We start from the raw sequence: 27,791 nt of genomic DNA, 5'->3' as shown, positions 1-27,791 counted from the left end.
ACGTTAGGAATCACCAGCAAGAGGATGTGAGTAACGGCAGAGCTTCCATAGTTACTCTGACATTACAACATGATCCTTACTAGGCAAAGGAGCTCAAACTCAACATCTGTCTCTAGTGTAGGGGCCATATATGTGTCAGGATGAAAATGTGAACAGGAGGGAAATATGAAAAGTTTTCAGTGAAATATGGCAGAGACAGAAAATTGGGAAGATCTGCTACAGGCACGCTCCATTTTCAGTCAGAGCTGCAAAATGTCCCTAGGAAAATACTCAATGATGGCCTATTGCTTTCATGCAAGTAGAACTCAGTGGTTTTAAGGCAACAATTCGTATAAAGTGCATTCTTTAACTACTTGAAGCTACTCGTCTTAAAAAAAATTTTAAAAAAAGGAACTTTTGAATAGGGAAAAAATTCAAAGACATCTCTGATACATCTTGAAACTATGCAGAGTTTTCATAATCATTGATCAGACTTGTTTTCTTATAAGTCGCCTAGCTGTTCTCCCCGTGCATCGGTTATGCTAACAACTGCAAACCTCATAGATGTGCTGAACAACTGGCCCAACATCTTCTTCAGTCTCAGGGTTCTCCTTGTGCTCCCAGTTTGGAATTGGAAGAAAGATATGATCAGGACTGGAGACTCTAAACAATGACCAAAGAAAATCTACCATGAATACCAAAATGATATGGTCAGTTCATTTTCAAAAGTACCTAAATAAATAAAATCAAAACTATTAAAAAAAAATATATATATATATATAATTTAAAAGAAAAAGAAAAAGCCACCTGTATACATGAACAGGCACATACACCTACACACAGACTACTCTTTATTGAATCTCATGCCACAGTGAAGGGGTAAATGAATTTGCGTAAGAGTTCAATGCACTTATTTTGTGCCTGCCGTTGCCACGTCTGGTTCATTTCCAGAGGGTTACCAAGTAAAGATCTGGGGGCTCTGGAATGCAGCTAGGAGCCTCTTTCCACAGAAGCTATAGCTCTAGCAAAGCTACCATGAAACTCGAAGGGATACCCCCCCAAAAACAAGCGACTGGGCCCAGTAGCTGCTTTTAAAAAGTAATTGCATTTTAAAGCAGTTTAAAACTCACAAGAATGAGACACTCAAGTCATAATCATACTGACCCTCTTATCTCAACAGCAGCTAAGACAGCGAGGTCAACTTTGTAGGACACAACTGGGCTTACTTTGTCAAAGAGATTGGAGCTGTAAAAGAGAAATACATATTTAGGCCTGAACGGAGCATGCTCACCATCAAAGACATACAGAGGCAAGTGCAGCGAAACTAAAAATGAACGAATTAAAAGCGACAAAGGAAAAACTTTCTGAAGTAACTTTCATTAGCACTTCATTCCAAGAAGATGACCAAATTTTACTTCTTTACTTTTGTTTTACAAGCATGAAACTAACAAATTTTTCTTATGATAGAAATACTGATTCTAAAAACAGTATAATGAAAAACATATTTTCTACAAAGATATTCATCACAGTTTGAAAAAAAAAAATTAGAGGCAGGGGCGCCTGGGTGGGTCGGTGGCTTAAGCGTCCGACTCGATTTCACCTCAGGTCATGATCTCATGGTCACGAGGTCAAGCCCCACGTTGGGCTCTGTGCTGAGCACGTTGTCTGCTTGACAGTCTCTCTCTTCCTCTCTCTCTGACCCCCTCCTGCTCATCTGCTCGCTCCCTCTCTCAAAATAAATAAAGTCTTAAAAAAAAAAAATTAGAGACAACTTAAATGTCCACCGATAAGGAAATGGTTAAACATACAGAGATGTGTTCAGGTAAAAAAAGAATTTTTTCTGTAAAATAAATTGATATAATAAACAAAAAAATGTTCACCCAAGACTATGGGTAATTATTACTTTCTGTATGTTTCTAGATTTTCCATATTTTAAGCATTTACTACGTTAATATTTATACAGAACAATGAATATTGTTTTATTTTTAAAAATGGTATAATCATGGGGCAGCCCGAGTGGCTCAGCGGTTTGGCACCACCTACAGCCCAGGGCGTGGTCCTGGGGACCCGGGATCGAGTCCCACGTCGGGCTCCCTGCACGGAACCTGCTTCTCCCTCTGCCTCTCTCTCTACCTGTGTCTTTCATGAATAAATAAATAAAATATTTAAAAAATTAAAAAATAAAAAATGGTATAATAAAATACCGAAATTTTAGCCTATTCTCTTCCATAACATTCAGATTATATTACATTGTATGTTTATGAACAAACAGTATTTCCTCAATAGTTACTACAAGCCAAGAAAAGTTGTTTTCAAACCTTTGGATTTGTAAGTCGAATTTCACAGAAGTATCCATCTCTGATTGCTGGTGCACACTGAAACGAAGCCCAGCTAGGAGCTGCAGGGGGAGGAAGAAATAGTGATGTTCATTAAAACAATGTCAAATCAGTGAAATCTAAATTCCATGTTCAAATTAAAAAAAAAAATTTGTTCCAAAATCGGGTTTTTTTGAGTTTGTAATAAAACTGAAAGCACTCCAACAAAGAATTAAATCCGATCTTCTACTGCATCTCTTTAAGATACGTGGGCCAATCCATAAAGGGGCCTATTTGACAATTATTAACAGATTGTAAGTGTATCTCCCCATAATAACACCCCATATTAATTTTATTTTAAAAATGCCAAAGTAAATAATTTTTGATTTAGTGAAAAGTACAGCAATTCTGCAGACTGATTTGGTGACAGGAACTTAACAACTTAATGGAGCAGGAAGGAATAAGTGATTGGGTTTAAAGAGCGAGAGAACCTGGCTACACAAGGCAGGAGAGGAAGGGCTACCCCCCCCCCAAATCTCTCCACGCCCATCACAACTCTTCTGACCACAACCATCCTAACTCCAGCAGGGGAGAACTGTTCTTAAAGGAAATCACTGAACTCACAGGGTAAGAGAAGGCAGGGCTTCTGGAGGTCATTTAGGACACAGGATACTTGTCCTTAGTTTAACCCATGTTCCCAACCCCTTTGGCAAGCTGAAGACCGTGTAAAGGCACAAGCCATCGCTGTATCATCTTAGTCAAAACCAAACAAACTCTGCGAATCATCACATTCTAAACCAAAACCAACTTAACAAAGACATGTTCTGAAGTATTTATAAAAATAATTTCTCTGGACAAACCTATAGAAAAATATGCTTTTTTTTTTTCTTTAAAAGAAAAATAAAATCCATTTAGTTTAAATGTCTTACTTGAGTTCCAGCCTTCATTGGGTTTCCAAGGTCACATACTACCTGGCGGGTTTGGTTTTCCGTCTTAAATGCGCAGGAAAGTCTCGCTAAGGCCTTTGATAGGCCAAAAAAAAAAAAAAAAAGACAAAACAAACAAAAGATTGAAAGGAAAATAAATAAATTAATGACAAAAAAAAAAAAAAAAAAAAAGAAGAGGCCACACACTATAAAATTCCTAGATAATATCATGCAACTTTATAGTTCAGTTTCTTGTTTTATAACTTCATCCATCTATTAGGGCAAATGGGGGGCAGGTTTGAGAGAAGCCTGAACTGTGCACAGCACCACAGATGAGGATATTTCTGAGAGATTCCTAGGGGATTTAGATAAATGACCTTATTACCCCTAACAAATTATTTGATGGAGAGGCACAGGCACTTTATCTATCTGACCTCGTTTCAGGCACTTAGCTGGCAATTCTAAAAATGTCCTCTCAATGCATTATGCAGAGTATTAGGCTTGAGAGGAATTATGCAAAGCAAGACAGTCCCTGCTGCCCCACCGGCCTGGCCGTCCTCTGCTAAACAGGGGGCTGACTCATTAGGGCTGACTCATTAAGGTTAACGAGGCCCGTGAGTGCGTCTCGACTTCTAAAGAGGCAGCCTGCTTACTTCGCTATTGCGGACGACCCCGATGAAATCAGCCTGCGGGGGGATGGACACGATGAGCTCAGCTTCGTAGGCACCTTCCCCTTGGTTCTGGGCCTTGACGATCAGGGTCAGAGGATTGTCGTCCCCGATGTAGATCTTCTTTTGATCACTACGAGTGAACACGAATCCAGACAATGAAAGAGGGCTGCGCGGGGAGGGCACGGTTGCTCAAAGACACAAGAGAAATGCGCAGACAGCACTGAGACATGTTCAAGATATTTTAAGACCATTTCGCAGCTCCACAGAAAACTGGAAACAGCCCGCTGGGTGCAAATCCAACGCTCCTCTCGGTAACAGAAAGCTCTCACGCCACTGACAGAGCACCCCCAGTCATAGCTATTACTGAAGTGATTTTGTATCTCTTGGTAGGTGCTGATTAATTCTCTCTCTTTTTTTTTCTCTAAAAGCTGAACTAATCCCTCCCATGATTCTCACAATGGTCATGGAGATTTATATATCATAAAATACTAATCGGATTCCTGTAGTTCACAATGAAATAGGCCTTTAAGAGGATACGACATTTACTATGCTAACACTACTCATCCCGCACGGAAATGGATCTGTCCACCCAGGCAACTAGTGAAAACAGCGTTTATTTTTCTAAAGTCCAACACTGATAGTTTTACTACTACAGACGTCATGAATCATCCTCCAATAGAACTAGTTCACATTAAAATATACTATTGCTTTGCAGAGAAGAGTGTGTTCCTCCATTTAAATCTGTTGGAGTGTTTACTGCTTGGAGTAAGGCTTACCTATCTACGGAAACCTCCAATTTGGGTTTGCAGATGTTGTCCTCACCGCAGTCAAGCAGAATATGGGCCTAAAAAAAAAAAGAAAAAAAAAAAAAAGAGCATTTGTTTGCATCCCTGAATATAAAAAGTATCATGGCTGCTTTTAAAAAAATTTATTTTAAAGAAAGTGTGAGCACGTGTGGGTTCGTGGCAGGGGGAAGGGAGGGACAGAATCCTCCAGCAGACTCCCCACTAGGCACAGAGCCCAACGCAGGGCTCCATCCCAGGACCCTGCGATCATGACCTGAACCAAAATCGGGAGTCGGGCGCTCAACTAACTGAACCACCCAAGAGCCCCATGGCTGCTTACTTTTGAACAGGCCAGTGCAGCTAGTCAAGAATGGATAAATAAGATGTGGTCTATGTATACAATGGAATATTCCTCAGCCATTAGAAATGACAAATACCCACCATTTGCTTTGACGTGGATGGAACTGGAGGGTATGATGCTGAGTGAAATAAGTCAGTCAGAGAAGGACAAACACTATATGGTCTCATTCATTTGGGGAATATAAAAAATAGTGAAAGGGAATAAAGGGGAAAGGAGAAAAAATAAGTGGGGAATATCAGAAAGGGAGACAGAGCATGAGAGACTCCTAACTCTGGGAAACAAACTAGGGGTGGTGGAAGTGGAGGAGGGCGGGGGGTAGGGGTGAATGGGTGATGGGCACTGAGGGGGGCACTTGACGGGATGAGCACTGGGTGTTATTCTGTATGTTGACAAATTGAACACCAATAAAAAATAAATTCATTTAAAAAAAAAGAATGTAAAAGAAGAAAAACATTCATAGGCTATCATGCATTAGTTGGAACCTTTTAGTTCTATCTCAAATTAAGGCGTCATGATTTTAGAATGAAGTGCCCTATAGATGGGGAACAAAGTAAAAAAATGAGGGTTCAAAAGAAAAAAGAAGAGAAGTGAGGAGTCAGCCTGAACCCGCTGAGGCTAAGTTGTGTGATCTTGGGCAAAACAAATTTCCCTTTTAGAATTTCCTGTTACATACGATGCTTCTGCCAACATCATGGAAATATAGCTGCAGAGCGTAAAAGAATAAGGAGCAACGGGTACCCGGCAGAAATTGTGCAGGAGGACAAAAGGGAATGGAAACGGCGTGAGCCCGGCATATGCAAGGCCATGAGGAAGGCAATGAAGGAAAAGGGACGAGAAGCACTGCAGTCAACCACCCCAGGGCAGGGGAAATAGGCAAAAACCTGAATTTTCTCCCTTTAGATCTAGAGGCTGGGGCAGCATGGAAAACCCAAAAGAGAAATAGTGGGAAGTACCAGAAGATGTTGGGTGGAATGTTAGAGAAAGAATCTAAAAATTTTCTAAAGAAGAAAGAAAAAGGGATGCCTGGGGAGCTCAGCAGCTGAGCATCTCCTTTTGGCTCAGGTCATGACCCCAGGGTCCCGGGATCGAGTCCCATGTCGGGCTCCCTGCATGGAGCCTGCTTCTCCCTCTGCCTGTGTCTCTGCCTCTCTCTCTGGGTCTCTCATGAATAAATAAATAAATAAAATCTTTATTTTAAAAAAAGAAAGAAGAAAGAAAAAAAAAAAGATGAGGCCATTCTTGGTTTGTCTATTGTTAATATCGAGAAAGCTTCAAGGCCAGGGGCAGACAAAAAGAGAGAACATGATTTAAAGGGGGAAAATAAAGAAAGGTTTAATTTACTGTTCCAAATCACAAGGTATATGCAGCTACACTGAATAAAATTACAGGATACAGTTATTTATTTATTTATTTATATATTATTTATTTATTTATGATAGTCACAGAGAGAGAGAGAGAGAGAGAGGCAGAGACACAGGCAGAGGGAGAAGCAGGCTCCACGCACCGGGAGCCCGACGTGGGATTCGATCCCGGGTCTCCAGGATCACGCCCTGGGCCAAAGGTAGGCGCCAAACCGCTGCGCCACCCAGGGATCCCAGGATACAGATCTTAAATGTCAATTTAATTAGAATGAAATGGGGATCCCTGGGTGGTGCAGCCGTTTGGCGCCTGCCTTTGGCCCAGGGCGCGATCCTGGAGACCCAGGATCGAATCCCACGTCAGGCTCCCGGTGCGTGGAGCCTGCTTCTCCCTCTGCCTGTGCCTCTGCCTCTCTCTCTCTCTCTGTGTGACTATCATAAATTAAAAAAATAAATAAATAAATAAAAAAAAATAATTAGAATGAAATGACGATATACACGAATCTGTAAATAACACAGATTAAGCAGCTGCGTATGTGCGCACACAGCGTTCTCTACAATTAAAATGTAAATCAGAGAAAACATAGATATAAAGCTTGTTCATCAAAATGCTGAAGCACTAGGTAAATACACTTGCACTTTGTTCTCCTTCAACTATTTTACTGTTTCATGTGTGTGAAGTACGACTCTCTCTTCCTCTGCATATAACCGAGTGGCTTCAAATAACGCTGACGTGAAAATTCGGATTCCCTCCCCGCGGACGTCTTTGACGGGAAAGCCAACATTGTAAAAGCAATCCCTGATGATACGTAAAAGATGAACTGTAAGACTTTGAAAAACTAAAACACAAAGCAGCGGTAAGGGGGAGGTAGGAAGTACCTGCCGACTGATGTTGGCGGGAGTGAACTGGTTGAGAATGGGCTGCAGGCCTGTCGCATCAGCAGCCGCTCTGTAATCCAACCGGTACTCCATAAAGACGGTAATCGGGGTGAGTTTGTCTCTGAATTCAGATTCATCCTAAGAAACAGAAAAGCTTCCCATCAACGAGGACCTCAATCTATGACATCAAACCACCCAGGGAAATCTGTGAGGGCACCACACGAAGCCAGCCGCGTTCCGGCCTGGCCCAATTCTACCGAAACCCTGAAACGCTGTACTCAAGAGTGAGAAGAGCATCCGGAAACGCTTGTTTCTCAGTGAGAACCCTTAATCCATTTTGGTTTATGATAAAATACTTAATTCATACAAAAGTACACAAGGCACGTCAATAAGACAGGCACGCCGCGCTCAAAACAACTAGAACATTCCCAATCATGCTTAAGCTCCCCGTGTTCGCTTCTCGTCTCTCGCCCTGGCCTTCCTTCTCGGGTAATCACTGTCCTAAATTTTTAAGTACATCAGTGTCTTGTTTGTTTCCGGTAGTTTTACTACATCCTATATTTTTCCTTAAACAATATATTTTTCAGCTTGCCCTTCCTTTTCCGTGTCCTTCAGAGTGAGGTCATATGTATTCTTCTGTGATTTGCTTTCCGGTCAACACTCTTGTTAAGATCCGTCCGAGATGTTGCAAGCAACTGATGTTTTTACTGCGGAGAAATATTTCATTATATATTGAACCCACAGTGTGTTTATTTATCCGTCCTCCTGTCAAAGGTTATTTGGCTTGCTTGGGGATTGAAAGTTGTTTTTACTATTATTAAAAAACTAAGAGAGAGATTATTCTACATGCTGGTAAATAGCTTTCTGAGGTCAGGAAGATCGCAGTCCTCACGACGTACACTGCCGCCAGCAATGTGGAGGAACTCCATGGATTCACATCTTGACCAACCAACAGGTATTGGCGAGCTTTGTTTGAATGTAGGAGGATGGTGTTTGTTCACAGTTACAGCTTGAAGCTTGTTTATTGTTTTAAACATTTTTTAGAATTTAAATTCAATTAATTTAACATTCGTGTATTATTAGTTTCAGAGGTAGAGTTGGAGGACTCATCAGTCTTATATAACCCAGAGCTCATCACATCACAACCCCTCCTTAATGTCTACCACGCAGTTACCCCATCCCCCCACCCCACTGGAGGGCCAGGAACCCACATTTGATTCCTATGATTAAGAGTTTCTTATGGTTTGTCTCCCTCTCTGATTTCATTATGTTTTATTTTTTTCTCCCTTCCCCTATGGTCCTGCTTTCTCAAATTCCACATATGAGTGAGATCATATGTTAACTGTCTTTCTCTGATGGGACTTATTCCAATTAGCATGATACCATTTAGTTCCATCCATGTCGTTGCAAATGGTAAGATTTCATTCTTTTGCTGGCTGAGCAGTAGTCCATGGTATAACACATCTCCTTTACCCATTCATCTGTCTGTCGATGGACACCGAGGCTCCTTCCACAGTGTGGCCATTGTGGACACTGCCACTGTGAACATCGGGGTGGTGTCCCGGCGTTTCACTGCATCTGTATCTTTGGGGTAAATCCCCAGCAGTGCCATTGCTGGGTCATAGGGCAGGTCTATTTCTAACTCTTTGAGGAACCTCCACACGGTTTTCCAGAGTGGCTGCCCCAGTTCACATTCCCACCAAGAGTGCAGAAGGTTCCCCTTTCCCCACATCCTCTCCAACATTTACGGTTTCCTGCCTTGTTAATTTTCCCCATTCTCACTGGTGTGAGGTGGGATCTCATGTGGTCTTGATCTGTATCTCCCTGATGGCCAGTGATGCGGAGCATGTTCTCATGTGCTTGTTGGCCATGTGTAGGTCTTCTCTGGAGAAATGCCTGTTCATGTCTTCTGCTCATTTCATGGCTGAATTGTTTGTTTCTTGGGTGTTGAGTTTAGTAAGTTCTTTATAGATCCTGGACACTAGCCCTTTATCTATCTGATGGGTCATCTGCAAATATCACCTCCCATTCTGTAGGTTGTCTTTTAGTTTTGTTGACTGTTTATTTTGCTGTGCAGAAGCTTTGGATCGTAAGTCCCAGTAGTTCATTTTTGCCTTTGTTTCCCTTGCCTTTGGAGATCTGTCTAGGAAGAGGTTGCTACAGCTGAGGTGGCAGAGGTTGCTGCCTGTGTTCTCCTCTAGGATTCTGATGGATTCCTGTCTCATATTTAGGTCTTTCATTCATTTTGAGTCTATTTTTGTGTATGGAGTGAGGAAACAGTCCAGTTTCATTTTACATGGGGCTGTTCCATTTTCCCAACACCACTTGTTGAAGAGACTTTTTTCCATTGGAAAAAGTCTTTCCTGCTTTGTTGAAGATGAGTTGACCATAGAGTTGTGAGTCCATTTCTGGGTTCTCTGTTCTGTTCCACTGATCTCTGTGTTTGTTTTTGTGCCGGTGCCACACTGTCTTGATGATCACAGCTTTGTAATAAAGCCTGAAGTCTGGAATTATGATGCCCCTAGCTTTGGTTTTCTTTTTCAACATTCCTTTGGCTATTCAGGGTCTTTTCTGGTTCATACAAATTTTTTTGTTCCAGCTCTGTGAAATGAGTTAACAGTATTTTGACAGGGTTTGCACTGAATGTGTAGATTGCTCTGGGTAGCACTGACATCTTAACAATATTTATTCTTCCAATCGGTGATCATGGAACGTTTTTCCATCTCTTCGTGTCTTCCTTAATGTCTCTCATAAGTGTTGTATAGTTTTCTGAGTACAGATCCTTTGCCTCTTTGGTTAGCTTTATTCCTAGGTATCTTATGCTTTTGGGTGCAGTTCTAAGAGGGATTAACTCCTTAATTACTTTCTTCCATCTCATTGTTAGTGTATAGAAATGCCACTGGTTTCTGGGCATTGATTTTGTATCCTGTCACTTTGCTGAATTCTTGTATGGTTCTAGTAATTTTGGGGTGGAGTCTTTTGGATTTTAGACATATACAGGATCATTTCATCTGTGAAGAGTGAGTGTTTGACTACTACTTTGCAAACTGGGATGCTTTTTTGTTGTTGTTGTTGTTGTCTGTCTGATTGCTGAGGCTAGGACTTCTAGGACTGGGCTGAACAGCAGCAGTATCCCTACTGTGTTCCTGACCTGTTCCTGATATTCACTGTGGGCTTTTCATAAATGGCTTTTATCATATTGAGGCATGTTTGCTCTACACTGTGAAGAGTTTTAATCAAGAATGGCTGCTGTATTTTGTCAAGTGTTTTTTCTGCTTCTATTGAGAGGATCATACAGTTCTTGTCCTTTCTTTTATTAATGTCTGTGTATCACATTGATTGATTTGCAGATGTTGAACCACCCTTGCAGCCCAGGAATAAATCCCACTTGGTTGTGGTGAAGAATAATCCATTTAATGTACTCTTAGATCCTACTGGTTAGTATCTTTTTTTTTTTTTCAGATTTTATTTATTTATTTATTCATGAGAGACACAGAGAGAGAGAGAGAGAGGCAGAGACACAGGCAGAGGGAGAAGCAGGCTCCATGCAGGGAGCCCGACATGGGACTTGATCCTGGGTCTCCAGGATCATGCCCTGGGCCAAAGGCGGCGCTAAACCACTGAGCCACCAGGGCTGCCCCTGGTTAGTAACTTGATGAAAATTTTGGCATCCGTGTTCATCAGGGATATCGGTCTGCAATTCTTCCTTTTGGTGAGGTCTTTGTCTGGTTAGGGGATCAAAGTAATGCTGGCCTCATAGAAAAGAGTTTGGAAGTTTTCCTTCCATTTCTATTTTTTGAACTAGCTTCAGAAGAAAAGGTATTAATTCTTCCTTAAATGTTTGGCAGAATTCCCCTGGCAAACCATCTGACCTTGGACTCTTGTTTGCTGGTAGATTTTTTTATTATTACTACAATTTTCTTACTGGTTATGGCTCTGTTCAGGTTTTCTATCTTCCTGCTTCAGTTTTGGTGGTTTATACATCTCTAGGAATGCATCTATTTCTTCCAGATTACCTAATTTGTTCGCTATGTTGCTCAGAATATGTTCTTACAATAGTTTGGGAAGTTTGGCCAGGGGTTTATCCATCTTACTAATTCTTTCAAAAAACCAGCTCCTAGTTTCATTGATCTGTCCTACTTTTCTTTTGGTTTCTATTTCATTGATTTCTGCTCTCATCTTTATTACTTCTCTCTCCTGCTGGGTTTAGGCTTTATTGGCTGTTCTTTTTCCAGCTTCTTTAGTATAAGGTTAGGTCATGTATTTGAGATCTTTCTTTTCTCTTGACAAAGGCTTATACTGCTACATCCTTGCCTCTTAGGACCACCTCTGCTGCATCACAAAGGTTTTGAATAGTTTTATTTTCATTTGTTTCCATTATTTTTTTTAAATTATTCTTTAATTTCCTGGTTGACCCATTCATTCTTTAGTAGGATGCTCTTTAACCTCCATGTATTTGAGTTCTTTCCAAACTTCCTCTTGCAGTTGAGTTCCAGTTTCAAAGCATCGTGGTCTGAAAATATTCAGGAAACGATCCCAATCTTTTGGTCCTGGGTGAGACCTGATCTGTGACCCAGTATGTGATCTATTCTGGAGAATGTTCCACGTGCACTCAAGAGGAATGTGCATTCTGCTGATTTAGGATGGAATGCTCTGAGTTTATCTGTGCAGTCCATCTGGTGCAGTGTGTCATTCAAAGCCCCCTGTTTCCTTGTTCTGCTCAGATGATCTGTCCACTGCAGTGAGTGGGGTGTTAAAGTCCCTTACTATTGCTGTATTATTATCAGCGTGTTTAATTTTGTTACTAATTGGGTTATATAAGTGGCGGCTCCCATGTCAGGCACATAAATATTTACAATTGTTAGACCTTCTTGTTGGACAGACCCTTCAATTATGATATAGTGTCCTTCCTCATCTCTTAGTTGAGTCTCTGGTTTAAAATCTAATTTGTCTGATAGAACCATTGGCACCTCAGCTTTCTCTTGATGTCCATTAAGATGATAAATGGTTTTCCACTCTACTTTAAATCTGGAGGTGTCTTTGGGTCTAAAATGAGACAGCATATCGATGGATGTGGTGTTTTTATCCAATCTGACATGCTGTCTCTTTTGATTGGAGCATTTAGGCCATTTATATTCAGAGTAACTATGATATGAATTTAGTGCCATCACATTACCTGTAAAGTCACTTTCTGTATGTTGCTCTGTTCCTTTCGGGTCTGTTACTTTTGGGCTTTCTGTTCGCTAAAGGATCCCTTTTAATATTTCTTGTAGGGCTGGTTTAGTGATCACAAGGTCTTGTAGTTTTGTTTGTCCTGGAAGCTTTTTATCTCTCCTTCTATCTGGAATAAGAGCCTTGCTGGATAAAGTATTCTTGGGTGCGTATTTTTCTCATTTAGCACCTGAATATATCAGGACAGTGTTTCCTGGCCTGCCTGGTCTGAGTGGACAGGGCTGCTGCCAGTCTAATGTTTTTACCCTGTTACGTTACAAGCCTCTTTTTCCCCTGAGCTGCTTTCAAGATTTTCTCTTTGTCTCTGAGATTTGCAAGTTTCACATTCTGTGTTGGTGCACTGTCCTATTTTTACTGATTTTTGAGGGAAATTCTCTGTGCCTCCTAGACTTGGATGCCTGTTTCCTTCCCCAGATTAGGGAAGTTCTCCAGTATAGTCTGCCTCTCTCTCCTCTTACTCTTCTGGGATCCCAATTATTTTGCTTTATGGTATCACTTATCTCTCAAATTCTCCCTTGTGATCCAGTAGTTGTTTATCTGTCTTTTTCTCAGCTTCTTTATTCTCCATCATTTTGTCTTCTAGATCATTATTCTCTCTTCTGCCTCATTTATCCTAACAGCTAGATTATATATTATTGCATCTCAATAATAGCCTTTTGATTTCAACTTAATTGGATTTTAGTTCATTTCTCCAGAAAAGGATTCTCTAGTTCTTCTATGCTTTTTTCAAGCCTAGCTAGTATCTTATAACTGTTATTCTGAACTCTAGTTCCTATGTCTTACTTATGTCCATACTGATTAGGTCCCTGGCAGTCAGTACTGCCTCTTGCTGTCTTTTCTGAGGTTAAGTTTTCCTATCTTGTCATTCTGTCCAAAGAACAGGTGAATGAAAACAAAATACTAAAATGGCAACAAAGACCCCAGAGAAATATACACTAAACAAATGAGAAATCAAAAATAAATAAATGAATAAGTAAATAATTTAAAAATAGAAAAAAAAAAGAGAAAGAGAAAATATAGATAGGGGAATGGAACAGAGCAATACACTGGATCCTGTGTGTATTTTGGTCTCTTTGTTAGAAAACTAGATCCCAAAACTGTAAAGAAAGGAAAACTTAATATACGTATGAAAGTAAAATCAAATACAATGAAAGGATAGAATGTAAGTGTAAAAATGAAAATTAAAAAAGACTTTAAAAAGAGTTAGTAAAATAAGAAATTGGTTGTAAAGGAAAGAGAAAAAAAAAAGAAATTGAAAGTCTACAGAATCATGAGAGTAAACCCCGTGGCTTTTACATACAATCTTCCCCTAGGGCTGGAGTTCTGCAGTTCTGTGGGATCAGTACACTGAGGCTTAGCCAGATGCCGTTGGTGATCTCCTGGGGAGGGGCCTGCCGCGCTGGTTCTCAGACGTCTTTGCCCCGGGGCAGAACTGCACCAACTTTGCCAGAAGGCTCAGCTAAGTAAGAGGCCCCAGGTTGCTCTAGGTGGCTTTAGAGGACAAGAGTGAAAATGGTGGCCTCCCAATCTGCAGCCCCAGGAGCCCCAACTCCTCAGTGCGCCCTTGGGGAAAAGCAGTCAATCACTCCTGTCTCCTTGGTCTCCCTCTGCACTCCACGCTCACCCAGCCTGTGACCGAGCATTTCTGTCTCGGGTCTCCAAACCCTACAGACTCCTGCAGCTGCACCTGTGCCGTTCCTCTCTGGGGAGGAATGGGCCTCACCAAGGTTCTATGCTTTCTGGGCCTCAGCTCAGAGGGCGGTCGCCTGCCTGTGCTTCAGTTCAGGGCTCATGGCCACACTGAGCTGAGGGCCCCCTCCTGGGCTCGCTGATTGCAGCTGCCTTCCCCGCTCCAACGCCTGGGAACTCTGCTGCCCCCAGGCACCCCTGTTCTTTCTGTGACCCCAGGGATCCCGACACCACACTGTCCCACCTAATATCCCACCCCACTTCGCCACCTGGGCAACTTTCAGGCAGGAATGTCCCTCATAGAGCAGACTTCTGCAAGTTCTGGTTTTGTGCTCCGCTGCTCTACCACTTTCTAGGAGCTGGCTTATACAGGCTCCCTCCCCCTGCAGTTCATCTTCCCATATATCACCCCAGATTCCCTTCTCTGCATCTCTGCTGTGCAGAAAGTGGTCACATGACTACTCTTCTCTTGCATCTCCCACTAAGTTCAAAATGACTTGACGGCTACCTAGCTGAATTCCTGGGACCAGACAAAACCAAGGTCTCCTACTCCTCCACCATCTTGGAAAACTACCAACTTGAAGCTTGCTGAAATCATGAAGAGTGATTTAATTCAAATTAATCAAAAGCTTTTCCTTTATTTAAGACGTTCCTGTTTTTTTCTTCAGTGTATTCATGTGTTAAGTCATACTTCTATATTTTTAAAGTTAACCCACCCTAGAACAAACTGAAATTGGTCTACTTATTTTATCTTTTGTTTATGAACTCTTAAGATTTAGTTTGCCTATATTTGATTTACTAATTTTACATCTATGTCTTTCTGAAAGACTGGCATGAAATTCCACTTAGACTATCCTCCACCAGTCTGGGTATCAATTACACTGGCTTCATAGGAACAGTATTAAGTTGGACACATTTTCTATTCTTCTATTGCTTCCAAGAGCTTAATATCAGAATATCTCATTCTTCATAGTTTGGTAGATATCACCTATAACACCCCCTGGGACTTGTGTTTCCTTTGTGTAAAGATTCTTAACTGTCAACTTTATTTTAAAATGGTTTATACGGTTAAATGGCTTATTCACGTTTTCTATTTCCTCTATGGCAGTTGTGTTATGATTTTCTAAGAATATCCTTGCTTTGTTTAAGTTTTTCTACATCTTAGCACAAGGTTATTAGAATATTCTATTACTGTAATCTCTTCTTTATGTCACTATGTCCCTTTCAATTCCTTATTTTGTGGAGTTAAATTTGTTTTGTTTTCCTTCAATTTTTTTTTCTTGATCTACCTTTAAGTTAAACAGCACTTAAGGTTACACATTTACTTTACTTTCTGCTTCTGTGATAGCCCACACATTTTAGTAAACAGAATTTTCATTGTGATTCATTTCTAAGTAAATTTCCATTATGACCTCTTTTTAGATCCACGTTATTTAAAATCGCAATTCCTACTTCCCAATTTATCTTTTTGTTATTACCTTCCAAAAATTGCACGATGATCAAACAATGTATTTTCTAAGATTCCAACTTTTTGAAATTTGTTTACAATTCCTTTATGACCTATATATGGCCAATTTTTGTATTCTATACAGGTCTATCAAATTGAGGTTGTTATTTATGTTGTATTCTAAATCTTCACTGATGTTTCTGTATTTTCTTTAAAAAGGTTTATTCTCTATTTAAACATTTTATAAAAATTCATATTTTGCAACTGATAATTCAAACATCTAATGCCTCTGCAGGTTTAAAATTTGTTGTTTCTTCTAATGGCTTATTTCCTTGTGTGTTTAGTGCTATTTTTCCCTCATTATGCTTTTTTTTTTTAATGAATTCATATTTCACTTAAGTTAACCAGTGGAAATCATGAGGGGCCCATACTAGATTATTCCATATAGGCGTAGCATTTTGCTTTTGCTGGAGTTAGGAGACACCTTTTTCCTGGGGCCACTTTAGCCTCAAACAAGTGTCTAGACCTAATGAAGCCATCAGGTCAGACCCCCCAGCTTGCAAAAGTCCCCGGGGGAGACCGAATCCCTGTGCTGAGATGGCAATTACTGCTCATCCTTTCCCCTGCTGCTCTGGCTCACATCTTTGTATACAACTAATAAGTCAAATTTTGCCAATGTAGTTTTTTTAACTGATCACTTATTTTCTTGGGCCCTGGAGATTCCTTTTATGTCTTTGGAATCTAGCAATATTTAAGAAATGTATTTGTTACAGTTATTCAATAGCACCATTTTAGAACAGCCATTTGGAAAATCCAGTTTGCCAGGAACAAAAATCCATTACTCAGGTTTGATACTTTAAAAAGCCAGATTTCCTCAAGTGTATTCTTCTGTGGTTTTTTTTTTGTGATTTGATACCAAAATATTTATACAAAGTGAAAATCACACAGATTTTTAAAAACATAGTAAAAAGTAAAAGATAATGAAGCAGAAAAGTATCTCTTACCCGCAGATATGCTACTAGTTCCTCACACTGCATCTGTCCTCCCCTTGAAATAGTCATGTTCTTAGAGTGACCTGGAGACCGGTTATGGAGAAATAGCGCTCGTCGAATTGCTCCTTTTTGCTTGAGTTTATCCAAAAGAAGCTCCACCTGGAAGTCTATACAAACCAAAGGATATATAACAACCTTTATGGACACCTATCTGTCCTAGACACCTAGAGTTTTCATGTAAACAGAGATGTTTATTGCTTAAGAAGTAATTTCCTTGCAATTCACTAAAAATGTCTATATAATGTAGTAAGACTACAACATATTAATTACAGATAAATATTTAAGAATAATCAACGATCCCCAAAGTAATGCCATATATTAAGGCAGACAATAGAGACTATAACTAGTAAAATAACTACCAGATAAAAGGGAAATTTTTTCTTTGAAGCTGAGAGGAAGAAGTTTGGGGCATGAAGGGTACGTGAATTATGACTTCCAGGGTTAATCTGAGTAGCAGCAATTTCTCGCTAATATGCACCCATGCCATTTTATTAACCACAAGGATGAATAAACAGTTTGCATCACCTGCAACTACTACTTCTAATGAAGCCACCATATCGGATGGTCAGATAAATATATATGTCCCTCATGAAGCAAAGTTGACTGGATCAAGAACGACCTTAAAAGGAATGTGCAACCCCCAGGCTGACGCATGTCTGTTAGGGTGAGTTCCTTCTAAGACTCAGTTCTTCTCTAAGTAGTTTCTTCCGAGTGGGTAAGAGTGCAGACCTTAAAACCAAGTTTCTCTAAATGTTGGACTTCACGTCAACGTGGGTGAGAATAGGGTGATTTTGCTTCCAGCTGTAGTCCACGCCCCCACTCTGCCCTCCTTGTGTTTCTCAAACACACTAAGCATACGCCTGCCTCAGGCCCCCTGAACTTGCCATTTCCTCCGTGCAAAATACCCTCCAGACATCCCCTCGCTCCTTCATCTCCTTCAAGTCTTTCCTGAAGAGTCACCTTCCAGTGACACCTTGCCTTGCTCCTCTCTCTGATATTCCACGCACAAACACTTACCCAACAAGACACAGTCCTCTTCCCCTGCTCTACCGTTACCTCTCAGCACTTGTCACGGACATGATGACAAATCTTGGCAACAGTCACTTAGCTCTCCCACCCTGCTCCCTGGACCACATAAACCAGGTTTTGGAAAGGAGGAGTCAAGTCAGGAGTTTGCCAAGTGGTTTAAATTTAGTGGCCAAAACGTCTTCCACTGTGGCTAGAGCACCCCTCCCCACTCCTGAGATTGCTGGGGACTTCTCCAAGGAAGAAAATACCAACTCTTCAGTAGGGCATCTATTTATAAACAATGACACTCATTTACCCTAGAGTTCATTTATCTCTCATTGTAATTGTTTAACGTTCTGAAGGCCGCATTTACCATTCCGTGGGCTGTTCTGTTCACATTGTCAGTAAATATGTATTATATCTGAATTAACTTAAGAGTCAACAAGGTAATTATATTGCAATGTTAAGTGTGTTTAAGCACAAATATCAAAATAAAAAACAACAATAACAACTATTTGAGTATTCAGGTATCTTAGAACACTTTGAGTGCTATATATGCAGAATCATTATAGGATTTTTCCACAGAATACTTACTAAGTTTCGTGGGAAGTGCTCCTTTGCCATCTGCCTTTAAACAGAACTTGACATTAAAACTGTAGGAAAATAAAAATGTATTAACAAATACTATAATCCAGTTTAGACAAAGTTTTGAATATCACCCCTAAATCTCACATTTCTAACACATAGTTTACATAGTGAAGCCTTCTATATCTCTCATGTCTTAATATTATTCATGAAATGTGAAACTACACAGAATAACCTAACTCATGCTTCAGTAATTTAAGCACATTTCCTTTCATGGTACCTTGATGGTAAAAAAAAAAAAAAAAGAAAGAAAGAAAGAAATCTTCTAACCTCTTCTCATGTTTAGAGAACCTACTGATAAATCTCAAGGAGGAAAGGGCAGACCTGGTTCAAAATAACATCTCATTGGGACATCTGGGTGGCTCAGTGGTTGAGCATCTGCCTTGGGCTCAGGGCGTGACCCCAGGGTCCTGGGATCGAGTCCCACATCGGGCTCCCTGCATGGAGCCTGCTTCTCCCTCTGCCTGTGTCTCTGCCTCGCCCTGTTGTCTCTCATGAATAAATAAAATCTTTAATAACATCTCATTTACTAAAAAGCCCCATCAAAGCTTCCTTTAATTAGAAAGCTCCTCTAGAAGAGTGTTTTTCACATTTTATTAACGGGTGATGAAATCAGTTTAATGGGTTCGGTTAGCCACTATCTTAAAAAAATAAACCAAATAAATAAAATTGACTGAAGCGTAGGATTTCATAGAACTTTTAATTACATACATGTTTTCACTGGCTCATGATGCAAAATGTATTTCATACTACGTGCCATAATCAAAAACATATGAAAGCTACTGCTCAGTGTCTTCGAAACCTTTGAATTATTAGCAAAATTTTAAATTATTATTAGCAACTTCACAAGGGTATGCAAAGTAAAGGGAAGAAAGACAGTAAAACTTAAAGCCAAAATCTGAAAACAACTTCACTGCCAATCAATATAAATTAGGATAAAATGTTAGTAAGTTTTTAATGCAAGCCAATGAAAGAAATAAAACTGTGAAAAACGTTTTTAGTAACTATGTAATTCAAAAACAAAATCAGGAAAAATATTTTTTCGTTAATTCCTCTGAAGTAAAATCTCCCCAGCTTCCAATCATTCCACCCTGCATTTGTCAGAAGATCCCTGATTTCTCCATGTAACCAGGAACATAAAGAAACATGTTCCCCAGAGTGAGGTACTCATGGCATTTTCAGTAATAAATGGGTCAAGATTTTTCTTAATCTTATCCTTATTTTGACATGTATGAAAAAGATGCTGGGTTTCTCTAGCTTATTTTAAAAATGTTTTTAAGTAAAATATGAATCAATTTAAAGAAAAAAAATACTGTAGGGGCACCTGGGTAGTTTTAGTCAGTTAAGTGTCCAACTCTCGATCTCAACTCAGGTCTTGATCTTAGGGTCATGAGTTCAAGCCCCATGACGGGCTTAAAAAAAAAAAAAGAAGAGGAAGAAAAAAACTTTAAAAACTTATACATATAGGTAGGATGAAAATATACTAAAAATCATATAATGTAGCAAAAAATAGCATGCAAGTAATGGAGAATTGAGAAATACTGGGCTAGAAAAGAATTCAGACATTAAACTTACCAAAAACTATATTTTTCTTTAGAAATTAATAAAGGAATAATTAGAAGAATAAGTGTATTATACTAGTAATATATTACTTATAATATATATTTAATATATATAATATTTTTCATACAGCTAGCTATTCACAGATACTAAATCTGGAAAAGATCATATCTTTTTTTAAAAGGTTTTATCTATTTATTCATGAGAGATACAGAGAGAGGCAGAGACACAGGCAGAGGGAGAAGCAGGCTCTCTGCAGGGAGCCCGATGCAGGACTCGATCCCAGGACCCTGGGATCACTCCCTGAGCCCAAGGCAGACGCTAAACCGCTGAGCCACCCAGGAGTCCCAACATCATATCTTTTAAAAATTAATATGTTCATAGGCCTGTTTAGACTTAAATATAACTGAGTTATCAGATCTTATGAGCTTTTTCTTCTGTTTGAATATATTCACTGAGCATGCATCATTTTTTTAAAAATGAAGTTCATACTAGTTTGCAGCATATTTCTAGAGACTTCTACTTATCTACTTTGCAATAATATTTCCATAATCCAACCTACGAAAAGAGAGGACACTCACAGAAACTGTTTTAGTAATATGTCAGGTCCCCCCAACCCCATTTCCAATTGTTTTCAAAATGACTGCAACAATAATCACAATAATAACTATTATTAGCCCAATGCCCTTACCAGGAAACTTTGAGCTCTGTCCCAGGGAGTGGGCAGGTTTTATTGTCTTGATTTAAAATGCTAGGGTATACTTCAAGGCCAGCATTGACGGTTATAACTGGTCTGGCTCTGGTGTAAAAAAAGAAAAGAAAAAAAGTAATTTGAAATGTTCGTTGACCTAAACACCTTAGGTTTACATTCACCGCATATGCAAGTGCAATGTCCACTAAAGCACTCTTTATCGTAGCAAAAATAAAAACCAGCTACACAGAGAGTGGCCCAGCACTCCTGTCTGCCGGGGCCTGTGGCTTAGCACTGGAAGTCCCATGACCTGGCAAATCCCTCAGTTCCAGGCAAAGCCGGACAACCGGCCACCGGATCTGCGGTCAGTCCACCCGAGCAGGATGGCCCAACGCGTTGTGGGGCTCTCCGTGACGCAACGCAATCCGGGAGAGGAGAGGAGCGACATACGTCCACCGTGGGGACGTCAGTTCATCTCTAAGATACATCCAACATGTAATTTTTATGAGAGATAATATAAACCACCACGTACAAAGGATGCACACCCCCACACATCTACTTTTTGAGTGCACGGACTGTTTCTGGTGGCGTATATACCCGTAAACCAGTGACCGGCATGAGATAAAGCGTGTTGTTTTGTTTATGCCCTTTCTGTACTATTTGAGTATTTACAACACGCATGATTAATTCTTTGATGACCATTTTTGAAAACCCGAAATAATAAATTAAAATAGTCTTCCAAAGTTCAGATGCACAGATTTAAACCCTGTGTAAGAAATATACTATTTTCTTCCCAGGATCAATCCTGGAATCTATATGGACACACAGGTGGTCTCGAGCTGACCAACACAAATTCCATTACACAGAACGAATGTTGGTGATCCTGGCACGTATAAACACAGCCCATGGAAGTGTAACCTACTTGGGATTCCAGATGATAGCCTAAAGCATGAGGAACTGGTTAAATATAAATAATCGGGAACATGGATGAAGCTGAGAAATACAGGTATGTGGATTTATACATATTGCTCTAATAATAAAAATATGGTTTTGGGGAGTCATTACATACTGTCCCTGTGGTCACAGAATGCTGGGGCATAAACACCAAATTTATTTCTTGCCTCTTTAGAAGAGAATGTAAACTCATGTAAATTTTAAAGAGAGATTTAAAACAGGAGAATATATTGAACATAATTTAAAATCTGAATGCTTTTCCAAATCAAAAAAAAAAAATCTCTCCATCTCTCTCCTTTGAGATTTCCCTGTCAATTCAGAATATTCCTATATTACAGGGTATAGAATCATGCTCACCTGTATAACACAGCTCTATCTACACCAAAAGCGCCTACAATTAAGTCTTAAAAGAGAGGAGAAAAACATGTTAGTAATAATCAATAATGCTTTTTTAAATTCACACACCATTCTATGAAACTTTCAGTGCAAGCAAGAAAGACTTAGACATAGTTTCAAAACTATTCTTCATTAAGTGGTTGTAAGATAATATCTATAAGGCAAAGACCTATGAAAACTCTAAATAAGGGGTCATCAAATGGCAAACACTCATCATAAAGCTAATCGTTCATCTGGTAGACAAGTACCTTTTTAACGAAAACTTTATAAACCTAAGCAACAATAAGGAAATGCTTAGAGCTCAAATACGTATGCCCCTCAAAGGAAGAAGTTTTATAGAGGTGCCTGTGGATTTTACAGTCTCGTTGTAAAATTCATTATAAATTTAAATTTCATTATAAATTTTTTTCACTTTGTTTCAAAAACAAAACAGAACCAAAAAAGCACATTACATATATGCACAATACTTAGAATGACAGCTGGCAGCATTCAAATGAACAATGCATTAATTTTTATATGTAGCTGGTACAACGGGTTTGCAATCAAGCAAAAAAACGAAAGAAGAGCTCCATCTTGTAGCATACCCAGGGTAAGTCTGAGGAAACCCTTTCTAAGCAGAAAAGTACATGAGAAATCATAAAGATCCATAGATTGGGTTCTATAAAAATTAAGAACTCCTTTATGCGCAAAAAGCAAACGTAACAGAAATGTATATGTATATTTATATATATAATATATATATGTTAAGGAGTTAGAATCTTCAATATTTAAGGCACTGCCACAAGTTTAAAGAAAAAAAAATAAGAAAAATAACATTCCAATAGAAATAAGCAAAAAGAAAGTAAAAAGAAATTCACAGAATATATATATATGATTATATATATTATATATAAAAATGCTTTTATATACATATAAAATAAAAATGCTTACCCTCCCTGATTAAAACTATGAAGTAGAACAAAGTAACATTTTCCACCTCTCATATAATTTAAAGTTATTTTAAAAGAAACAACAGATGATCCTCAGTATAGACACAAATGTCTGGGTGATGATCACTCTGGTGAGTGCTTTAAAAAGTTGCAAAATATTTTGGAAGTAGCGGGATTGTAACCTGACGATACATTTCAACAGACTTTTTTTAGAAGTGCCTATCTTTGACTCAGGATTCTAGAACTCTGTCCTAAAGAAATAATCAGAGTTATGCACTGGAATTACATGCAAGGATATAAATGTCCCAAAATAAAGTTAAATAAGACACGATACGGACATTTGATAGAAGAGGAAATGTAAAACTCATGTTTAGAAGAATCATGAATAATACAGGAGAAGATTCTTGACTTTAAGTGAATAAAATATGCTATTATCGGTGCCTGAAGCATACCTCTATTTTGCTAAAAAAAAATATTGTGTGAATGCATTGGAAAAATGATTGGAAGATACACTTTGTTGTATTTTCTAAAATTTCTTTTTTTTTCATTTTCTAAAATTTCTAAGACAACTATACTGCATTAATAACCAAAAAATCTCTTGAAATAACACTAACAGGTAAGAATCAACTTTCTGTCCTATTTCCCAAAGCATTTCAACACATTTGGATATTGGGCTCAAATGAGCCGGTTTCAACAATTAACGTAACCCCAATCTTCCGCTTTATATTTCGTTGAAAGAATGGACCCGTTCTGATCCGGATCCATCATAACGCGCCAAAGTATATAAGCGCTAGAGAGAGGCCTCCCTTCCTGTGCTGGTTCAAACCAACCGGCAACCACCTCGGACAAACCCCCTTCTTCGGTTTCTTTTCTCATCCGTCACGGGGTGCAAGAGGGGGCTGGGCTGGCCTAGAGTCCTCACCGGCCTTCCCGGGAGAATCACATGCGATAACGCATTTTTTGTTTGTTTGTTTAAATCACAAAGATTCGTCAAGCCCGTGAAAATGCTAGACCATTAAAAACAAACGAACAAAAAAGACACTTTAAAAAGTTAGAATGACTATTCAGCGTTTGTTTCGAGCTCCTGCAACATTTTTCTCTGACGCGCTTACAGACTTCAGGACAAAAGGCGAAAGGAAACGTAGAGGGGGCGGGTCACACTGGAGATTCCCAACGAGCAGACTGGTCTTCGCTTCAGCGACCAGAGCTGCGCCGTCAGCGCAGCAGGTATACCCAACACCCGAACTATGCCCCGAGATGACTCACAGCCTCCATCAGGAGATGGAGAGGTTTGAGATGGGAACTACAACTGTGTGCCATGGGGCCTGGGAAGCCCAAGGACCGCTTCTGTTTTCCCGGCAAAGCACCTGGATATCCGTTTCTGTCTATGTCCGTGGCCCCTTTCATTGCGTAGCCGAAGCTGGGCGGCATGCTCCGCGCGGCCCACCTCCCTTCCAGGACCTGAGATGGGGCTGCGTTCAAGCCCGTTAGTCTTCCGTTGAAAATATAAACAAGTCCCTTCTGATCTTCACCCCCGTACGGTGCAGCAATCGCAATATCTGTGGGGGAAGAAAAGGAGGAGGGGGGGTTTGGAGAGAAGTGAGGAGAAGGGGAAGGAGGAGGAAAAGTAAGGGGGACGGGGGGGGGGGCGAGAACAGAGAGAAAGTGGTGTTAGTACTTGTTATCTACACGGCAGAGGCCTAAATGCAGGGATCTTCTGCCTTCCAAAGCCCCCCCCCCCCCCACCCAGCCGCTGTCAGGTAAGACCTGCATTAGGACCTGTCCTTGCTGCCTGAAAGAAAGCTGAAGAGGATCCGCTTTTACCAAGGAAAGCAGAACTAGCGCTCAGCATCTGTTTTTGCAAAAAACGAACCCCCCGGTGGAGGCTGTGCGCCCCCGGAAGGGCAAGGGTGGCGCCCACAGGCTCCGTCCCCCGGAACTGCGCCCAGCATCTCAGCCCGAACCAGCAGAGCACCGGCGCGGGAGCATCTGCGCTTTATCTCAACTTATCTCGTGCAAGACGTGTCCCGAGGCATCACGGGAGCCTGAGAGTTGCTTCTTCACTTTACATCACTTCTGCTTATGAACGTTTTCTTTTTTTTTTTTAATTTTTTATCTATTTATTTGAGAGAGAGAGAGAGAGAATGCATGTGCGAGGCGGAGGGGCCGGGGCGAGGGGGAAGCAGGGGGCCCGACGATGCGGGCTGCATCCCCCGGGGGATCCCCAGCTTGTGAGGTTTCACAGGAAACCTGCGTCCGGACAGCAGGGGAGCCTATACCCGTAGAGCCCGCTCACCGCAATAAACACTGGTTCAAAGCGCAGGAGCATGTTCTTTATTCAAAAGCAACATCCTGATTCAAGGAGATTCAAACAAAACTGTGTGGAGAGGACATGAACCTGGAAGGCAGACAGGTATTCTGGGTCGGACTCTAGGCAAATCACTTAACCTTTCTGGACACCTCAAAATGCCTCATCCTTGAAGTGGAAAGACGGGGACGAGTCCCAAGATTCACCCAAGGTTCACTCCAGCTCTCAGAATTCTAGTTCTTTTAGAGGTGCATGGTTTTTTGTTTCTTGAAGCAGAAGCCAGCCTGGCTTGGAAACCTGAAAGTTTTGACTTCATCTCGATCTTGCTCCACTTTGTATTAAAATAACACAAACAAATAAGAAGTTTGAAATTCTTAAAAAAAAAAAAAAAAGGGAAAAGATCACTATGACCTTTCCTAATTCTGAACTATATGATAAATACGTCCCCTCGCCTGTCTGTGGACGCCGTCCTAGCCAGGCCAGTGTCCTCCCTCCTCTGGGCCCCTAAAGCCACCTAAGTGGCTCCCACTTCTGTTCTTGCCCCTAAAATCCACTCTGCTCACAGCGGCCGACGGTTAGGGTCGTGTCACCTGCTTTCTGCAGACCCGCCCGTTACTACCTGACTTGGCTGTTCCCCCGCTGCTCCCTGCCGCCCCCCCATTCTAGCCTCAATCGCCCTTCCTATCATCAGTCCCAGCCTCCTCCTCTGCTCCGTGACCACGCCAAGCTACCTCCCGTCTTCGGGTTCCCACAGCTGCTCCCTCTGCCGCAGCAGCCCTTGCCCCAGGGCTTCTCAACAAGCTTTGCTCCCGGCCATGCCATCCAAACCGGAGATGGAACCTCACCTAATGGGAGGGGCCTTTCCCTTGACCGTGACCCCAGGCGCTCTCACTTATGGGGTCTCCACACTCTCACACTAACCTGCCCTTTTTTTTGTTTTTTTGTTTTTTTTGGAGGGGCTTTGTTTTAACCTACAGCTTTTATCACCGTCTCAGTTTCCCCATTAAATGCTTACTCTCTGACTTCTCCACGGAGCGGAGCTTTCCCAAGAGCAGGGAAGTGTGGCACCGCAGGACAGTCCCTATGTGCGCAGCCGTTCCAAACTGCCTCGGTTACACTCATCTAGCCTCCTCCGTGCTGTATCCCCTGGGCCGTCGGCGACACCCGGACCACCTCTTAGTGGGACGATTGTCCATCACGCCCAGGAGCCTCTCAAACACTGCGAGGACTGAATTCTAACATGCACCTGCTTACGTGAAAGCGGCCCCTAGTGATGCTGAACTCCCAGGGGACGCGGATGGGCTCTAACGTATCCTCCCATCTGTAGCCCTCAGAATGGCCTACAGCAAGCACCAACGAACGTGCTACTCTTTAGAAAAAAAATAGTATTTAAATCATGTAAGAGTTCTTCTTTTAAGTGTCAAAGGTAAGCATGACTTCTAGCTTGACATAGGCATGAAGAATCTATTTATACGATGTAATTTCCTAAGAGAAGGCAACCCCCGTGCTGAGAAACCGTCTAACAAAAATCATCTTTGACTTTTCTAGACTTCTCATTATTTTACACATTCTAATCACCTTCTCTCTTGGCTGATGTGTGTCCAGTCTGGAAAGTCCTACCTTTTCGCTCAACTGATTGCTTCCTTTGATTATTTCAGGTTTTATGTTTGGTGTTTCTTCCCTCCTTCTGGGCCAGGGGGAGAGGGGCGCTGACAAAAACTGCACGTGATTGTAGGACATAGCGTGACTGTTTTCGGTGTCCCTCGTGGTGACCCCAAGGGCTTCCTAGTGGGTGTGGGCAGGAAGGGGGGCCTAGAGGACGGATGGCAATCCAAAGGGTGAACGTCAGCCGGTTTCAACAAACGTCGTGGTCTGGACTGTAATGAACAGTCCGCTCTACGTGTGTGAACGTATATACGTATAACCTGCAAGTGCCTATGAATAGTTCCATAAAGACGGCTCAGATCGTTCACAACCAGCATCTGGGCCAGTAAGACTCCAGGAGAAACTCGGGAAGAAAGAAAAAAAATCATCCTCTCTGCTCTCCATTTCTAGAAGTAGAATCTGTTCGTAAAAATCTTTGTAAGACTTCAGTATCTTTTAATCTGCTGGTGACATAATCACTGCGTTCACAGATCGCACGTTTTGATGGAAATACAGGGAGCGGAGAGGGACACGGGCCGGATCATGGCACTGAGGAGACTTCCTAAGTGGCTGAAACACCCTTAAGACAAAGCAACGGCAAACACGCCCAGCATCTCCCGGAAAACCCACAGACGGACGGACGCAAGGAATTCGGTGTGTTTACTCAAGACAGAACCTGAAACTTGGCCCTACGTTTTCTGCACGTTCTTGTGACCAACATGTAACAGCTCAGCCTGTTCTCGGCTGTTTTTCCTTCTTCCCTTTCCCTTTCCCTCTTCTTTCTTCTTTCTTTCTTTCTTTCTTTCTTTCTTTCTTTCTTTCTCTCTCTCTCTCTCTCTCTTTCTTTTTGAAGATTTTATTTATTTATTCATGAGACACAGAGAGAGACAGAGACACAGGCAGAGGGAGAAGCAGGCTCCCTGCAAGGAGCCCGATGCGGGACTCGATCCCAGGACCCCGGG

The 27,791-nt window shown here is 41.0% G+C and overlaps 1 protein-coding gene across 2 annotated transcripts in view; it reads right to left on the bottom strand.

The window, feature by feature from the left end:
• ITGAV (integrin subunit alpha V) overlaps positions 1 to 27,791 on the bottom strand; it is an 89,548-nt gene that overhangs the window by 11,773 nt on the left and 49,984 nt on the right. For both annotated transcript variants that reach the window (XM_041773838.1, XM_041773839.1), the window contains exons 13-24: positions 24,245 to 24,436; positions 21,910 to 21,955; positions 20,599 to 20,706; positions 18,297 to 18,355; positions 16,647 to 16,801; positions 7,275 to 7,412; positions 4,668 to 4,735; positions 3,874 to 4,021; positions 3,224 to 3,316; positions 2,298 to 2,377; positions 1,144 to 1,224; positions 537 to 642 (exon numbers count right to left, since the gene is read on the bottom strand). In XM_041773838.1, coding sequence (XP_041629772.1) covers positions 537 to 642; positions 1,144 to 1,224; positions 2,298 to 2,377; positions 3,224 to 3,316; positions 3,874 to 4,021; positions 4,668 to 4,735; positions 7,275 to 7,412; positions 16,647 to 16,801; positions 18,297 to 18,355; positions 20,599 to 20,706; positions 21,910 to 21,955; positions 24,245 to 24,436 — 1,274 coding nt within the window. The remainder of the gene's footprint in view (positions 1 to 536; positions 643 to 1,143; positions 1,225 to 2,297; positions 2,378 to 3,223; positions 3,317 to 3,873; positions 4,022 to 4,667; positions 4,736 to 7,274; positions 7,413 to 16,646; positions 16,802 to 18,296; positions 18,356 to 20,598; positions 20,707 to 21,909; positions 21,956 to 24,244; positions 24,437 to 27,791) is intronic.

Source organism: Vulpes lagopus, chromosome 11, assembly GCF_018345385.1.
Source record: "Vulpes lagopus strain Blue_001 chromosome 11, ASM1834538v1, whole genome shotgun sequence".
Lineage (NCBI taxonomy): Eukaryota > Metazoa > Chordata > Mammalia > Carnivora > Canidae > Vulpes > Vulpes lagopus.
The sequence above is the reverse complement of the archived record's forward strand: the minus strand, read 5'-3'. Positions and strand labels throughout refer to the sequence as shown.